Genomic DNA, 18,494 nt, shown 5'->3' on the forward strand with positions numbered 1-18,494 from the left:
TTTCCTCCTTATGGGAGACAGGCAGTAGGTGGACTGCCTCTTTGGCTATGGCTCTCTCCTCCCGGGGTCAGCCTGGATACTATTATTAGTATTATAAGATTATCCATGAATTCTAATGAAGACGCCACGGGCGGGACACCGAGGATATGTTCCAGGACCAGAGAGCCTCCTGCGTGTGGCCGAGTCCCGCGCGCGCGCGCGCGCGCGCGAGCGCCCTCCGGGAGGGTCAGCGCGGTGGCCGGTGGCCGGTCACGTCTGCAGCGCCGGGTCCTCCCGGCGGCAGCTCACGCTGGCTCCGGCTCTGAAAGCCGAGAAGCTCGCCCGGCTGCGAGCGGGTTTTCCAAGTGGGCAGGGGTGGGGGGGAGGAGGAGGAGGAGGAGGAGGAGGAGGAGGGGCCCTGGCGGGGAGGAGGGGGCGTCGCGAAGGAGGGAAGACCTCGCATTGTAATCCAATGACATTGCCAACGTGGGGGTGGGGGTGCTGGCCTCCGCGCGCTCTCCGGGTTTTGGCTGCCCGCCCAGCTGGGAATAACTCTCTTCGCATAATTCGCGTGTTTACCAGGCATGAAAATTCTTGCTTTCGGCTTCTCTCCCCCCCCTCACCACACACAGCACCCCGCCCCACCTCCAAGCCCCCTCCTCTTCCCTCCTCCCCACCTCCTCCGCCCCCATCGCAAGTGAAACTCTTGTCTACAAAAATATTGGCCCGGGGCACAGAAAGTTTTGCATAAATTCATAAGTGATGAATGGCTGATTTTTTAAAAACGTTATTTGGGGATTTGTCAGAACTTAACAAATATACATGGGGCGGGGGGGTGAGGGTCTGTGTGTGTGTGGTGGTGGGGGGGGGGACGAAGACCACGACACAAGGCGGTCCATAAACTTTAAACATCTCAATATCCCCTTTCTTCTGGAAATAAATTACGTTTGTTTGCCCGGCTTGGAGTCTTAAGGTAGCCGACATTAGGAATATTTTAAAAGCCATCATCCATCGAGCATGTCTCCCAGGCGCCAGGAAGATTAAATGAAAGAATCATAAGATGGAGGTCTTTAACTTTTAATCCTTTTACAATGAAGCCTCAGATAGTCGCGGGGGCAGGGTGCCCTCTCTGGGGGGAATAATGCCGTTATTCCTCGGCTCTCAGTTAATGAATACCCTAACGTCTGTCCCACGGCTGACGGACGGAGGCAGCGCCGGGGAGGGGCTCGGGCTCCGGGGCCAGGCTATTGAAATGAGGAGCCATCGAGGCTGCGTCGGGAGGGAAGAAAGCGCCGAGGGATGGGACGGGGCGGGCGGGGGGCCCCCGGGGCCGCTGAGACTGCGCTGGGGACCGACCGGGGCGCAGGTTTGAAATAATTAACATCGATTCGCCAGGGGACTGCGGAGGAGGGATGGCGGGTTGTGCGGTGGTGGGGTGTGGGTGGGTGGGTGGGGGGCGTGAGCAGGATGCCTGGTGGCGGTGGCGGGGTCGGGGGGGGGGCACAGGAGAGCAAAGGAGAGCGACTTCGGAGTCCAAGATCAATCGAAGGAGCGGGGCGGGGGCTCGCAGTATCAGGAAGCGGGCCCACGTGGAGCTGTGCGGAGGGAGTGAGGTGGGCCGGCCCGCGCGCGCGAGTCTGAGCGTTGGTCTTCCAAGGGGTGTGGTGTGGTGGCATTTGAACGTCCCTTTTTAGTAGTAGCTCTGACTCTATCTAATACCAAAGAGCGAAGATCCACATTCCGACCCCCCCCCCCCCCGCAACCATCCTCAGCTACAAAGTAGACTAAGTGCCCAGGGTAGGATCGTAACCGCCACCCCCAATTTCCCAATAGCAGGTCCCCAGAGGTGGCGATTTGGGCTCAAATTCACACCTTTGAAATTTGGGACCTCGGTCCTCCTTAGGTCCTGGGCGAAGCCCAGGTGAGTGTCAAATCGCTTAGCTATCCCCCTCACCCAGGCCGAGAGCCAGGAATTCAGAGGCTCCGACCCGCAGGATGGCCTAAGGCTGTGCGTGGTCGAATGCCAGGGGTTGCCTCAGCCTCCACCACTGTAGCTTCCGGGCATGCAAGGGGTTAACAGGGGCTGGATATTGTGGTGCTGGTGGGGGGGGGGGCGTGCAAGGCGGGAGGGGTGGTGGGATCTGGGTGGGCGCTCTCTGATCTCCCTGCCCCCCCCAATTCCTCAGGGGTCAAGTTTCAGCGGCACTCCGCCCCCAGGGAAGGTGTGAAAGACACGTGTCCCCATTGTGAAGGGCCTGTCAGCCAGGACAAAGCAGCCGCCCACCCTCCCCCCCCCCACCGCCCATCGGCCCAGCCTGGGGTCAGCTCTAGGGGGCCTGCTGGGTGTCGAGGTCACTACAGGCCTGAGCTTTGGTGACATAGGGAAGAAAACGTTGGGAGACTGGAGCGAAGGCCACGTGACGTTTAAAAGATGGGGTTCTGAGAATAACGCCCCCCCTCATTGAAACCTTCATAGTCATCTCTATCACCCCACAGGAGGGTTGTCCGCGGATGAGCGGGTCTCCCAGTAGGCATAGTGAGCCCGGGCGGCGGCCTCTCCCGACCCCCCCCCCCGCACCCCCCCATCAATCACCAACACAGAATCGCAGTGCGGAGCCCAGTCGGTTTTAGTGGTTTTCTTTAATCCTGCTCTGCACTTCTTTCTCATTTACTACACGGGATATTATAAAGAATAAATAGCAGATACTCTTAATTTACAATGATTAGTCATTCCATTTGTTCTCTATATTTACAATAACTGTAAAATAACATTGAACTCTATAGCTTCTTCGAGGTCCAAGGAAAATCAAAACACTTTCCGAAGAATGGAAAATAGCATTTAAAAAGTCCTTCTACAAAAGTTCCCCATTCTCTTTGTACTTTTAAGAAAAAAAAAAAAAACTCCCCCCACCCCAACTGCTTCGCCAAGCGAAGGGCACTGTAATATAAATAGCAGGTTAACATTATTACCAACCAGAATAAGTCTCTCTTTTCTCTGTTCTTTTTTTTCTTTTGCTTATTTTTTTTTTTAAAAATACAGTAGAAGCCGGTAACTTTTAACGTATAATACTGACCTTTTAATAAGTAAATTAAAACTGGGACCGTATATACACACACATATACATTCCTACACAGTTAAACAGTGCATTACATGAACCAGAAAGCTAGGTCTCTGTAGGCAAGAAAGAAAAAAAAAACAAAAAAACAAAAAAACAAGTTCATTGAAAATCCTCCCTGGAGGGTGGTGGAACTGGTTGGAGGCGGTGTGTGTGTGTGTGTGTGTGTGTGTGTGTAGGGGGGCGTCGGTGGGGATCGATCAAGTGTCCAGGCGCTGGCAGGGGCCTCCGAGTTCTAGCAGGAGCACTTGCATTCGGAAATGATGGGGTACTGGATGGGAATCCAGCCGCAGCGCTGCCCCCCGCGCCGCTGACAGCGCCACCGTAGCACCGTGAGGTGCACGGACTTGGACGGCTTGCACACCATGCCCTCGGGCACCGAGCAGGAGCGCTTGCTGAAACAGCTGCCCACCTTCACGTAGCGCGGCCAAAAGCGGCTGCCCAGGTCGTTCCAGGCGTACAGCACCGGGCAGAAGGTCTGTGACCAGAGCCACATCTGTAACTTCCTCCGCAACTTCTTGCTCAGACGTTGCTTCTTGCCCTGGGCCAAGCCCTCGGAGAACTCCAGCCCTTTGATCTCACTCGGCATGGCCCCCGACGGCCGCTGCCTCAACAGCTGGTCCAGCTCCGCCAGGTCCTCGGCGCCCCCCGCCGGCCCCCCGCCCCCGCCGGGTCGGTCCTCGGGGGGCGAGGTGGCCATGAAACCCGGGTCGTAGTGGCCCCCGAGCAGCGAGCGCAGCAGCGTCTCATTCAGGTCCTTCTCCTTGGGGTCAAAGATAGGGTCCGGGTGCTCGATGAGGTCCACCAGGGGCAGGTTGTCGCTGGGAGCCGGGCGGATGTGGAGGTAGTGCTGGCCGCCGGCCGGTGCCGCCCGCAGACCCAGGACCACCACCAGGGCGTACAGGGTGACCCCCAGGCTGGGGCAGCGCTCCATGCCTCCGGCGCGCGCCCGGGGCTGCGGGGTGGGGGGGCTTGCCGCTTCGTCCCTCGTCTCCCCCACCCCCGGAGGAGAGCACGCCGAGCCCGCGGCGCCGCCGCCCGCCGCGCTCCCCGGTCTCCCCGGAGGCGGCTCACCCGAGGCTGAGCAGGCGCAGGGCCGGCAGCATGAGCCGCGAGGAGTGAACCGTTCGCCCAGGCGCCGGCTCCCACCGGGGCGGAACCGAGACGCACGAGTTGGCCGCAAACTCCTCTCCCGAGTCTACTTGGGTAGGCGACCGCGGCGGGGCATCCGAAAGGACTCCAGGGTGACCACAGGGAGCGGGTGCCGGGAGGCTCCGGGCTCCTCGCTGCCTTCCCGGGCCGCCGGTGGCGGCGGCGGCGCAGGGCGCGTGGACGAGCCGCTGTCCTCCTCCTCCTCCTCCTCCTCCTCTTGGTCCTCCTCCTCCTTGTCTCCTCGTCTCCTCGTCCTCCGCCTCCTCTCCTCGTCCGCTCGGCGTCCCCGCCGCTCCGTGCACTGCAGCCCCGCGGCCGGCTCCCGGGCCGCTTCCCTCCGCCTGCTCGGGGCTGCGCAGCCGGCTCTGCCGGGCGGACTCCAGCGGCGGCGGCGGCGGCGGCGTCCGCGCACGTTGGCACCGGTTTGTCTGTCTCGCAGGGTCCAAGCCTTTAAATTTCCTGCACTTTCAGCTCCATCACCATGGAAACCACTGACTCTCTCCGCGTTGCCCCCTCCCCCTCCTTCCCCCCAAACAACAACCCCACCCCCCACTTCTCCACCCCCGACGAGCCGGAGGCGCACAGGCTCCGGGGGGAAGCCGACTGCACTCGCCGCGGAGGCGGCGGCGGCAGCGGCGGCGGCGGCGGCGGCGGCGGCGGCGGCGGCGGCTTCGGCTGCGCCCAGGGCTGTGCCCCGCCGGACCCAGATGCCCCGGGAAGCCGACAGTCAGGCTGCCTGCCGCAGCTCACAGGCGGCGGCGGCGGCGGCAGCGGTGGTGGTGGCGGCGGCGGTGGCGCTTGGCAGGTCTCCGCGCAATTTTCTTTCTCCCCCCCCAACCGCCCCCCTTCTCCTCCTCCTGCAAAACGCACCGCCCCCCTCCTTTCTCCTGGAGCAATGCAACTGGGGCTCTAGGCGCCCCGCCAGGGCCAGTCCCGGGGAAAGCTCGCGGCGGTGCTGGAGCCAGGCTGGAGGGTGCAGGGCTGGCGTTTGGGGGGTGGGGGTGCCCGAGGTGGGCCTTGGACGGGGGTACGTGTGTTATGGATTCTTAATGACTGGGTGCTTTGCACAAGAGAGGGGAGCAGCGAGATGACAGGGACTTGGTTCTCAGTGCAGTTCCGAGCAAGGAATTTCTCCAGGCGCAAAGGAGCGTTTTCCCGGGTGCGTCTCTCCAGGGCTCGGTCTAAGTCCCCTCCCCCCAACACATACACATACACACACACACACACACACACACACTCACACACGAGTGTGTGAGTGTGCTGGGGGAATCCAAAAACCGCAGCGTTGCGCAGTGTGATGTAATTTCTAGGCAGCGCTTCTGCTCGTCTGCCCCTCGGGTGTACGAGGGGGTCCGCTCCTCACCCGCCTCTTTCTCCGGGGCCGGGTCCTGCACCCTGAGTGGCGGAGCGGTAGGGGCGCGTCCGCCTCGCGGCCGTCTCCCCTGGCCCTCCAGGCTTCTCACGATCCGCGCTCGGCTCCCTGGGGGCGGCGCGCCCTCTGCTGGTTCTCCATGCGCCCTGCATTGGCACCGGCAGTAGGGAACAGGCAGCCCAAGAAGTGGGTTTGCCTTACTGCCCACCCTGCCCAGCTCAGTTTCAACTTCTGTGTTCTTGCCATTTTGTGTGAGTCTCTCTGTGTTGGCCAGTAATTTCTGGTTCTGGGTGTAAACAAACTTCATAAGATTCTTCTTCAAGCCATTGAGATTTCACAAGAGTACCTGCTGCACCATCTGCCCGGGGGAAATGGCAGTGGGAGAAAAAGGGATCAGAAACTTGAAAGATGAACTGGAAGTAGGAGGCCTGAGTTCTGGCTGCCGCTCCCCCGCCCCCCCTCCCCGTGATACAACTTATGTTGACCTTGGGCAAGTCGCTTTGGTGGGACCGTCAACCTTAGGCTTTGATATAGTGACCTAACTCCATTGCCTTTCCGTGTGCTGAACACACCTCAGGATGTTTTCTCTTTCAGAGGCAGCGTCTCTTCGGTTGGAGATGGACATTGAAATGACACTTCCCATTAATTTTCCACTGGATGAAGAACAGATACAAAAGTCAGTTCAGTTTCTTTTGTGGTGATGTGACTGAAATCTTAAAAGAGTTGGACAAAAGAGCCCGGAAGTGCATGCTTCCAGCGTTCATTGGAATACCACTGAGTGGAAACTGTCATGTCCTCACACCACAGCCTCAAACACTCCATTTTCTCTCCTTAAACGATCTAATTTTACCTTTCGGTCTGCACCTTGCCGCCACTGAAGTTGATCACCTAAGGAAGGAAGCCCTTGGTAGCTCTTTCTGCAAGGCCTTGGCCATGGAGAGAGGTGGTCTGTTGCAGCTACATTTTCAACTCTCAAATCTAGACGATTAGAGTATTGAGGTTCCGCCTTTGCTTTTATGAACGTAGGGGATAAGAATGCCCCATTTTTGGCTTTGCATGGTCCCAGTACACAAGGTTGGAGGCATGGGGCTGGGGAGGGATGACTCAGTGGAGAAAGTCCTTGCCTGGCTAGAGTGAAGAGCTGAGTTCAGATGTCAGACCACCCCCCTCCCCGTAAAAACTGAAGCTGGGACAGTCTACACTTCTGTAATTCCATATGCATATGGAAGGCAGACACATGGGAATTCCCCAGCTATTTTAGGCCAGCTGGCCTGGCAAATAGAGCAATGAATGAGAGACCCCCACCTCAAATGGGTGACCCTGCCTCAGATGAGAGACCCTGTCTCAAACGGTATACTGTCTCAAATGAAGTGGATGGCAAGGACCAACCCAGAAAGTTGTCCTCTGACCTCTACCCATGTCATAACATCACACTTGTACACATGAATACACACACACACACACACACACACATGCACACATGCACAAGAAGTGGTGCAGGAGGACTAAGAGTTTGAGGTCAGCTTGTGTTGTAGCAAATTTCAGGATAGCCTGGGCTACATGAGACCCTATATCAAAAACAAAGAAAAACAACAAAATGACAAAAAGAACCACTCCTATAAAAAAAGTTTTTATAACAGGTGCTTTGCCTCCCCCCTTTCTGATGTGTTCTGGGGGCTTGGCATTACTTTGTTGTCTAATGGGATTAAATGCTACTCAGTGCTGTGAATTCACTAAGAAAACAGTTCCAAACCTGAATTTCAGCTCAGTCCTTCTGGCAATAGGTTCCAACTAAGTATATCTCATTGTACTTTTTTCTTTTTCTTCCTGTTGTCTGCTTCTTCTCTTCTGCAAATCACCTGTCTTTGTCTACAAACCAACCGAGATCCTGCAATGCCTTACTTAGGTAGATTGGATTAAACAGCAAAGAAGGAAGTGAAAAACTAGATTGGGTGATGGAGGGTCCACTGAGTGAAGATCAGAAGGAGACAATGGGAGAGAGACTTGTTGTTGTCCCCCCCCCCATGACTTCTGTAAGTACACTCAGGAGAGAGGTGACAAGCACAAAAAGGAAACATTTAAAGGGCATTGGGAGAATTCACAGCTTTTCATACAACTGTAAACTAGTGTCGAATGGACACCTTTTTCTTTAAACTGTGGTGCATTTTAGTAAATACAACAATGTGTGCTCTTTTTAAATGTCTGAAACTTTGAAACTTTGTAATCCATTATGATGAACTAAAAAAAAAAAAAGCTGAAGCAGTCTTATATTGGCTATTGGTTTTTCAAACTATGCTTTTCTCTCTTTACCGTGGAGTTCTGAAATGCTACACTGGGGGAGCCCTAAACACCCACTGTGCACTACACTGGAGATAGTCCATATACTTAGCTGCTGAATATCTCTTGGGTATTCCTGAGACACTAGCACTGCCAATATTTGTGTGTCGTGGTGTGTATGTTGTGAGCTGTGTGTGTATGTGTGTGTGTGTGTGTGTGTGTGTGTGTGTATGTGGTGCAGGCATGCAAGTATGCAGATGGTGTGCCTGCGTCCACTCCCGTGGAGCCTGGAGGAGGGTATCAGATACCTCCTCTATCTCTCTACCACCTTGTTTCCTTAATAAACCTGACCCTGGAGCTGCCTTTTTGCTGTTTCTTGGTTAGACTGGCTGGTCGGTGAGCCCCAGCAATCTACTTTCTCTGCCTCCCCCTGTATTGGGGTTATAAGTATGCAGGGCCATGCCTAGCTTTTTCACATAGGTACTGAGGATCAAACGCAGATCTTCATGCTTATGCATCAAGTGCTGTTATGCACTGAGCCATCTCCCCAGCCTCATGACCATTATTGTAATGGTAGAGCTGAGCCTTAGCTGAGCTTGATGAAGGGAAATGATCTATTTATCTAAGTATATAGATAGAAGGAAATCTCAGACGTAGGACATGGGTCTATGGGAAGAGGGAACTCCTGGATGAGGAACACTCAGAGAACCCAGAGACATTCTGAGAAGATGAAGCAATGCCATGCTCAGGGTAGCTTGGGGCAAAGACAACCTTTGTACCAAGTGGACTGGGGTGGGAATCTTGGTCCTGTTACTCACCAGCTCTGTGACCTTCTTCACATAGGCACCGCTTTCCGTTTGCTCATCTTTAAGGTTAGATCCTACACATTGTAAAGGAGATAAGCATGCTTCACCAAGCACAGGGCCGAGGCTGAGTCTCTGCTGAGCAGTAGCCTTTCAGCCAGTGGTAATTTGGAGATCCCCCGAGTGTCCTCAATGGACCAGCTATCTCGGGTTGGAGCAGAGAGATGGGAAGGGGTGGGGAAGCTTGGTAAATCAATGCCAACACTCATGGGACTCCTCTCTACATGCTTGGTATATGTGACTGAGATATTTTGTGATGGCTGCCAACCTTCAGGAATGAGGGCCTGGCAGAGCAGTGGCATTTCTTGAGGGTATTTAGTAGTCACCCCATTTTGAGGATTCTATGGCTCTAGAAGATAGAGCTTGAGCAGCGGGGTAAAGAGGGTTGAATTCCTCTGAAAGGAAACTATGGAGTGGGATATGTGCCCGTGGAAGGATGGCTATCAGCTCAGCTTTTGACCAGACTGTGTGTAGACCATGCTGCCCACTGGCTACTGACATGGGCCTCATGAGTCCCTTTCAGAGGTCTAATGACCAGCGAGGATGTGGACCTGTATTGGCAGTGCTCATGCAAGGCATCTGTCCCTGTAACACTTCTGGAATTGGATTCTCCTCAAACAGTTGCTTGGGTAGGGCCAGATCGAGGCAATAGGAGCCTGGGAGTACTTCTAGACATATTTTCTTATTTTCCATTGCTCTTGAAAAGTAGGTCTATAACCGCTATGGAGGATGTGCAAAGGGCATGGGATTTGATGCCCCCAAAATTGTAATCTACCAGCTATGTGACTTTGGATGAGTCACTTTATCTCTCTAGGACACCATGACACCAGGAGTTTAGGGGTCCATGGACACCATAAAGGAGAAAGTATGAGAACTGCCATCTTTTATGACTTGCACTACCCCAGGCATGTGAAAATTACCCCCTTCAGATTCCAATCCTTTAAGTGGAATATATGATGGGCTATCAAAGTGAGATTGTCAGCAGTAAGGCTGGTCAAGTTTCCTGTTGATTTACAGAAGAAGATGAAGGTGGAGCCCTCACCCCCAGCCCCACCCCACGCAGAGAGTGGTGAATTTGCATGGCTACCTCAGAGCTGGGGAAGCCCTGGCCACTTCAGGACCCACATCAAAGGCTGACAGTTAATTTCACAGTCCACTGTAATCATGAATGTTCAACTGGAGGTGGGATTCTACTTAGAAGAGTGAAGTTGAAACTAGTTAGTTTGGTTGTAGGAGGTAAAAGAGGTAAAAGTAAGAGAGGAAAAAAAGAAGACAGGGAAATAGTTTTAAAAGGTGAGCTGGGGGCCTGGAGAGATTGCTCAGTGGTTAAAAGCACTTGCTTGCAAAGCCTGATGGCCTGAGTTCAATTCCCAAGTACCCACATAAAGCCAGATGGAGTTTGTTTGCAGCATTCCTAGGCACTGGAACACCCATTCCCACTCTTGTTCTTCCCTCCCTTTCTGTTTCTCTCTCTGCAAATACATACACACACACACACACACACACACACGTATATATGTGTGTGTGTGTGTATGTATGTATGTGTATATATATGAAAAAATATATGAGCTGGAGTGAGAAAATGGACAAATAAATTTGAGATCCATTTCCCAGAACAACACAGAGAAAATTCAAGACCAAAGTTGGAGAGGAACATCTTCGGCAGGCTTGCTCCAGCCCCTCCAGCCCCTTGGCCTTCCTCAGTGACTTCCCGTGCTCCGTCTGCTGCCCCCTCCCCATCTGGCTCCACGCTGGGGAAGGGGAGCCGTCTCTGGAGCCCGGTGGCTCATTCATCTCCTGATAAACTGTTTATCTGAGTTTTAACGAGGGCGCCTCTCTCCACCCAGGAGACAGGAGCCTCTGCATGTTTAGCCTGCCCTGATGTGGGGGGCCTGGGGATGGGTGGAGGGGCGACGCCAGCAGCCATTTCTTTTCCCCGTCCCTTGCCGCCTCTGTGCTTGGTCCTGGGCTCTCCTGGGTGGGCAGGCATTTCTCAGCCTAGGTCTGCGTTTAGGATGGTCTTGAAATTTTCCTTTGGAAGGGAAATTCCACAGACCTTGTCTCACCAGCCACTGCCACCCTCCCCCCACACAATATTTTTGGCGCGTGTGCGCGCGCGTGCATGTACGTACATTTTTCAAAAGAAGCAATGCTTCATTCTAGTTCTGGATTCTTACCATATGTGAACTAGTATTTCAAAGGAAAATGAAAGGAATGCTACAGATTCATGGCTGCTTGTGCTTGCGAGTGCTCTGTAACATGATGTGAGGGTTGCTCTGTGAAAGACAACTGTCATCAAATCAGTAGAGACCTGAACTCCACATGCTCTCAGACTGGCTTCTCTCTATCCTTTGTACTCCCTGGTGGATTCGTTCTCACAAGTGCGCATGCTCAGAGACAGCCTTATTGAAGAGTAGTAGGATGTTCCAGCCCATACGTGAACGGTAAGTACAAACACCTGCACCGTGTGCACGTGCATGAGCGTGCACACACACACACGTGCCCCTACCCTTCTGCTCTCCCCCACCTGCGCTGCAGGTCTCTGCGGGCAGCCCACTGCCCCAGGAATGTGCACCCGGCCTCTTCCCACATGCAGACATGCAGACACCGACCTCAACCTGGCTTGACTCCTAGTCACCCCTCTTCTTCTGTCGCCTCAGATGGGTGCTTGTTGAGATAATGGACACCCTCTCGTCCTCTCAGTACTCAGAACAAGGAGCTAAGAGCTCAAAAGAGTGAGAAATAAACCAGGTGTGGTGGCGCACGCCTTTAATCCCAGCACTTGGGAGGCAGAGGTAGAGGTAGGAGGATCTCCGCGAGTTTGAGGCCACCCTGAGGCTACATAGTTAATTCCAGGTCAGCCTGGGCTCCAGCTAGGTACTACCTCAAAAAAAAAAAAAAAAAAAAAAGAGAGAGAGAGAGAGATAGTGAGAGAGAGAGAGAGAGAAAGAGAGAAAGTGGAAATGGATCCCCACTTCAGACAGATAGATGTTTGATGTATGGATTTCTACTCTAAATCCACTTAACCTTGCATTTTTGCCTCTCTGCCTTTTCTCCCCGTGCCTCACCCTGTTTCTTCACCATCCAAATTGCAGGCCAGCATTAGGAATAACCCTGCTCAAACCGGCAGGTAACCTGCTTACCACAAACTCACTGCTTGGTGAACAGAAAGACAGAGTCCCTTCTGGTAAAAGACTTACACACACACGCGCACATACCCCTCTCACCTCCAAGGAAATAAGAGAGTTTATCCTGGAACCAAAGATGGGTGATCATAGCCCAGGAACACAGATTTAGGTTATCCTAAATTCCATGTTCCAACATGGAACAATTCAAGAAGTTTTTCATCACAACAGGATAATGACAGTCATAAATCAAAGCCCTTTTCAAATATGTTGGTGGTGGGTACATGGGGGAGACAGCTTATTGCAGAGTGGGAACATCACTGCTCTAGGTTCACATGCTATCTGATGGTATTCTTAGCTTTTGGGTTGGTGGAAGCTAGAGGGTCTGTTTGTACATTCCAAAAGGACTTACCTCATAGTCACAAGGATGTTAGGTAATATGGAGGTGGGTAATAAATGGCTATTTAAGGGGGCTAAGATAGCCCTGGATAATTTGCGCAACATTCCGACTCCCCACAACCAGTGAAGTCATAATCAGCCTTGAATGCTTAACCCAGGTGCGGCACCTTGCTGGGAAGCTCAGTTGATACAGTGCTGGCAGAAGAAAGGAAAAGTAAACTGGCAATTGTAATTCCTACGCCAACTGTCACGACAGAGCATAGAAGTGTTAGGGTGAGGGAGCCAAAAGGGCTCCCCAGAATGTTCAATGTCCAAATTGAAAGAGCTGGAAGACCATTAGGTCACAGACCAAATAAGTGAGGAGAGATCTCTGGCTGGCTGACATTTGGAGTGGTGTGGAGGTAGTCCATTATTACCCAAATCCTGGGGCCAAGTTAGCAATTCTGGAAGTTGGGACATGATATTGGAAGACAAAAGGGCCTTTTAAGGGTGGGCCACCAAAGGGTCTTAAGCTATTCCAAATTTGATTGTAATTTAGACTTGAGCTTGTAAGTACATGAGAGAAATCTTGGAGGCCATATTAGTGTGGTGATTATAAGTCCTTCAGACTTCAGGGAGGCCGATTCAAAGCTTGAGCCTGAGTTACATGAAGATCAAATACCAATCTATTTAGTCCTTGAGCCCTTGCGTTTAGTCTTTCAGCAGGTATCATTTTGGGAACTAGGAGAAACATCCTAGAGATTCCTGAAAATATGTTTATAAATCACTCATGATAATGACTAATGATCTGCGTGGGGTGGGGCAGGGAAGAGAATGAACCTTGTTTTGCCTCAGATTATCTTTATGGAAATTTGTTTTAAAAATAAAAGAGAGAGAGAGAGCCATCATCATTTTTGTATTTAAGGGAAAATCAACACAAGACTTAACCAAAGAAATTAAGAAGAAATAACTTACTCCAGGGGAACCATCAAGGATCATCAGGAAAGCTGAAAATGTTGTTGAAAAGATTTCTGAAGTCAGAGCCTTTGTTTCCAGTTTAGTTAGATGGTTCATTGCTCATTCATGGTGGAAACGTGAGGGAGAGGGAGATGTACATTTGAGGAGCCTTTGCATGCAGGGGATGAGGACCTGTGTGCGTGGATATGAATATGTGACAGATGCTGTTTCATGACACTTTAATCTCCTGTCTCAGACAGCAGCAGAAAGATGAGATTGTTTTCAAAATAAAATGATACCCATGTCAAAACTCACTGTTGGGCTGAGAAGCAAAACAAAATGAAATAAAAGTGCACCCCGAACCAATCTCATGCTTGGTGGAAACTCCACAGTCTGGAATGAGTTTGAGATGTAGGCTGGGATTGGAAATAAGTTGTCTAAGTGGAGGATTTTGGGGACAAGGTCACCAAAGACATACAAAGGAGCTCACTCTTTCAGTATTGGGTCTCAGAAACAAGTTTAGCATGGACTGCATCTTACCACCTGCCTTACGAATGGAATCCCATGGCAGTCTTACAAGAGCTCCTCTAGCGAGGCATGGATATTTCTCTGTTTCATAAATAGAGAGAATAACTCCTCAAGAGATCAGAGGACTTCTCAAGGCCACAGTCAGGTATCAAGAATCATGTGTGAGGAGCTGGCAAGGGTAATGGGATAAGGGATGCCCCTAGCTCAGAAGTATGGTTGGCACAGTGGCTTCCTCACATGTCTGTTCTCTGACTCAGGCTGACCTGGACTTCACTATGTAGTCTCAGGGTGGCCTTGAACTCATGGCGATCCTCCTACCTCTGCCTCCCCAGTGCTGGGATTAAAGGTGTGCTCCACCACGCCTGGCTTCTTTTTTTCTTTTTATTTCTTATCATCATCATTATTATTATTCGTGTTTTGAGGTAGGGTTTCACTCTAGCCCAGGCTAACCTGGAATTTACTATGTAGTCTCAGGATGGCCTCGAACTCATAGCGATCCTCCTACCTCTGCCTCTCAAGTGCTGGGATTAAAGACATGTGCCACCACGCCTGGCAGGGTGGGAGGTTTTCTTGTGGACAGTGACATTTGGCAATCTGGTCAAGTAGGGCGGGGGGGGCTCATTTCATCTTACTGTCAACCAGCTCCTTTCATGGAACATGACTGTAGTGAAATGAAGCTTTTGATCTGCAGCCTCATGAAGGCTTAGGTCAAACGATGTCCTGAACCTGTCCCCCCCCACCCCCTGAACTGTTTTGCTTTTCATCTCTAAGGTTTCATCTTTGTGTGTGTGTGTTTACATTTTTGTGACATTAAGAATGACACATATCTGGGCTGGGAGAGATGACTTAGCAGTTTTGGCACTTGCCTAAGGACTCCGGTTTGATTCCCCAGGACTGATGTAAGCCAGGTGCACAAGATGGCACATGCATCTGGAGTCCTTTAGCAGAGACTGGAGGCCCTGGTGCACCCATTCTCCCTCTCTCTCTCAAATAATTAAATACAAATAAAACATTTAAAAAATCATTTAAAAAGTGTTCTCTCCATGTACACGTTGGCAAACCTAACTCAAGTCATTCGAATATTGAAAAAGGCATGAGAGTAGAAGGGGGGCTAGCTGGGAGGAGAAAGGGGATCAGGAGGAGCGGGAGGGGGTAATGGGGTGAATATGATCAAAATACCTTAATACGCATATGAAATTGTTTTTAAAAAGTATCGCAGGGCTGGAGAGATGGCTTAGTGGTTAAGGCATCTGCCTGCAAAGCCAAGGGACCCAGGTTCAACTCCCCAGGACCCATGTAAGCCAGATGCACAAGGGGGCACGTGCATATGGAGTTGTTTTGCAGTGCTGGAGGTTCTGGTGCACCCATTCTCTCTCTGCCTCTTTCTCTCTCCTTCTCTATCTTTTTCTCTCTCAAATAAATAGATGAAAAAATAAAAAAGTTTAAAAAAGTATTGCAGACCTCAAATTAGCTTCTCTGTATGCTAATCATGTTCTTAGATCCTTTTCTGTATTAGAAACTAAACTGACAAAATTGTAAAGCATTTATTTGATTTTTTAAAAAACATAACAATAATAAACTCATTATATGTTTAAAATGATCTCAATAAAGAAAAAGCTCACATTCGTTCCTTATTATAATTCATGAAACATACCTTCTGAAAATGAACAGGAGGCTTAACACCAACAAACAGTGCCCTTAACATTCTGACAGATGTTCCTACTTTTCCCTTATCCCTCCTGAGAAATGCCCACCTACCAGAAAACCTTCCAGTGTATTCTCTGGCATCTTCAGTTAACAGGACTCACATTTATCAATTGAAATAGCTACCACCATAGGGAGCTGGAGAGATGGTGCATGCACTAAGATCACTTCTTGTGAGAGCATGGAGGCCAGATGGGGGCAGAGGCCACCTGAGTTCTATTCCCTGGCACCCACACAACCAGGGCTGTGGGGAGCAGAGCATTGTAGGAACTCAACATAAGATGGCAAGGTCTAGAATCAGTGAGAGATTCTGTGTCTCAAGGCAGCATGTAGAAGACTGATAGAGAGGGCCATCTGCTATTTTCCTTTGGCCTCCATATACTTACTGGGCACCACAACTGCATCACACACGCACACACACACACGCACACACACACACACACAAAAGCACTGCTAGTCCTTCAACAGTATAGTTAGTGGACATATATTTGTTTCAACATAGGACTTCCTAAGGCATGACTTACTATCATTCATAGGATTTTTCAAAACAAAAATTCAAAATCAGGGCTGGAGAGATGGCTCAGCAGCTAAGGCACTTGCCTTCGAAGCCTCAGGACCTAGGTTTGATTCCCCAGTAGCCATGTAAAGCCAGGTGCATAAGGTGGCATGTACATCTGGACTGTTTGCAACAGCTAGAGGCCCTGGCTCACCCATTCTCTCTCTCTGTTTGCAAGTAAATAAATAAAATTTAAAACATTCAAAATGAAACTTTATATATTTAGAATATCTTTATCAAGATGTGTGTGTGTGTCTGGAAAATATGGTTTCTTTTTAGAGAATATTGATAAGGTTAGAGCACACAGCCCAATGTTCGAGCCTATGTCCTCTCACGACAAGATAGATCCAGGGTACTACAATTTCAAACAAATGTCTTTCTCCTCCCATGAAGGCTTAACCATGTTAACTGGTTAAGTAAAGCTTGATTAAACTCTTACAGATAATCCCCAAGATGCTGGGAGAAGAGCCCCTGGCGTGTCTGGAGGAGGGAGGGCAGGGGCGGGCGAGTGGAGAGGCTGGCATGTGGTTCTAACACCTTTTTTCTGCACTCCTTCAGAAATGGTTCCCTGCATCCATTCAGCAAAATACACAGGGAAAAATGCAAAGGCTTCCCTCATTTTTTTGCAGGGTTCATGCCATCTTGGGTAAACCTTAAAAATGTAGTAAGAGGAGTCATAATTCTCATGCCCTGGAAGTAAGAAAATCCTGGCAGATCGCATTTTATAGAACTCTGCTTTCTTTTTTTCTTTCCCGTTTTTTTTTTTTCTCTCCCCTAAGACCCTGGCCCAGGAGAGACAGCTAGGGTTTAGACTAAATGTTTACGGTTCAGCCTTCTTCAACGCATGGACGTTTATATCCGAGCTGGTCCTATTGTTCCATCTGTGATTTAAATATACTTTTTCTAAATATTTTGACAGCAAAGCAAGTCCTGGGGTGCTTGTCTTTTTAAAGCACCTCCTGGGCTATGATGACTGGTTTGGGGAGGATTTCAGTGAGCTCTCTGGCTTGTGACTAGCAGCAGATAGTCTCCCTCCCACAGGTATAGGGTCCTAGGTGAGGCTCCGAGTGCTCACTAAAGGGACTTTTAACTTCACAGAAGATGCAAGGCCTGCAGATAATCCTGGCCTGCCCAAGTGTACCTTTTCATTTCTCCCAAGGTTTTAGGATTTCTGAAGGAGAAACAGGCTAAAATAAATTGGTGTACAGAAAAGGAATGACTTATGACTGTTCAAAATTATCTCATAAGTCCCTTGTTTACTCTTGAGATAAAGTTATGACATCTGATGACTTTTCCAATCTGACCATAATCTACCCTCCCACCTTTTCCTGTTCTGTTGTTTGCCTTCTGGGGAGCCTGTGCAGCCCTCCTGGGAGGTCTGTGCATACAGTCTGCTCTTCCTCATGGTTAGATGTTCTGTCTACTTGCTGCTTCTCTTTTGCAAAATTATTTGCCACTTCTAGATCCTGCTTCAGCATGATCTGCTCCCTCTTTGATCTGCTCTGGCAGAATGAATCTCCCCCTGCTCTTAGATGATATACCTTCTCAGAGCTTCCCAGTTATCAGACTATAGGACAGGCTATTGCCTGTCTTGACTGCCGTGCATAACAAGCTCTTTATGAGAGAGAGTTCCTCTCCGTATTCCTAGTGCCTATCATTGGGTTTGGTACTCAGCAGGTACCTTGTGAATGAAGGAGTCCCTGAGCTCAGTTCATGGCTGCTGGTGACTATAATGGATCCTGGTGGTGGGTGAAGAGATGATGCAATGGAGAGGATGCTCATTTTGTACTTCTTAATGCAGAGAATTTGTATAGTGTTAGCTACTAAAAATGCTCTTATCTATATCATCTCTCTCAGGTATCCGGAAAAGAAAAAGGCACTTTTGACTAACATAGATACGTTTCTTTTTAATCAGTTTATACCTCTGACTTCCCCATGCTGGACTCCAGATGGCCTGTGGTCGTACCAACCCCGAAACCTCACAAATTAGCAGCTTTGTATCTTGAAGGCAGCTGACTTTGGCAGAGAGAGCAAGGCAGGGCAGGGTAGGGGCCAAGGATGGCTGTCTTTTTTTTCCCAGGAGGCCGTTGCTTGGGGTGCGGGTGGGGGGGGGTGCGGGGGATGGTGCGGGGGACGGGAAGTGGTTGCCTGATCCCAGCTCATTCCGGGAGGCTCTGAAGCTGTTGGGTGACATGCCAGGCTAAACCCATCTCATGCCCTTGGAAAGGAAGATGGTCGTGCCTCCTCCCCCATCCTTCAGATCCCAGGACTCAATACTTTCCGGCACTATTTTCACTCCCTTTTAAAACCGCCCTGCCCCCAACTCAGTCCTGCTGTCATCTTGGAGAGGTGGCTTCAGAAGCCACTTCCAAAAGGACAGGGCACACTAATCTCCCCGAAGACGGCTCTCCTTGGTGTCCAATTCCTCTTTGCGTAGCCAAAGAGCCTTGTGCACCATCTGGCACGGTCAGTGCACAGTGCAGTCGG

At 50.7% G+C, this 18,494-nt stretch overlaps 1 protein-coding gene and 1 long non-coding RNA gene across 2 annotated transcripts; one reads left to right on the forward strand and one right to left on the reverse strand.

Annotated features, from left to right (window-relative positions):
* Positions 1-2,973: 2,973 nt before the first annotated feature.
* On the reverse strand, positions 2,974-4,034 carry Nog (noggin). Its single transcript, XM_004669979.2, has one exon. It carries the CDS (start codon positions 4,027-4,029, stop codon positions 3,331-3,333), a length of 699 nt encoding a protein of 232 aa, XP_004670036.1. The 5' UTR covers positions 4,030-4,034; the 3' UTR covers positions 2,974-3,330.
* Positions 4,035-4,169: 135 nt separating this feature from the next.
* Positions 4,170-6,468, forward strand: LOC123463440. Its single transcript, XR_006638938.1, has 2 exons — positions 4,170-4,301; positions 6,214-6,468. It is a non-coding gene; the product is annotated as an uncharacterized LOC123463440 (long non-coding RNA).
* The last annotated feature ends 12,026 nt before the right edge of the window (positions 6,469-18,494 follow it).

Source organism: Jaculus jaculus, chromosome 9, assembly GCF_020740685.1.
Source record: "Jaculus jaculus isolate mJacJac1 chromosome 9, mJacJac1.mat.Y.cur, whole genome shotgun sequence".
In the NCBI taxonomy this organism is placed as follows: Eukaryota; Metazoa; Chordata; class Mammalia; order Rodentia; family Dipodidae; genus Jaculus; species Jaculus jaculus.

Excerpts from the sequence above, each read along its gene's own strand:
- Nog (XM_004669979.2), bottom strand. The coding sequence starts at position 4,029 with ATGGAGCGCTGCCCCAGCCTGGGGGTCACCCTGTACGCCCTGGTGGTG.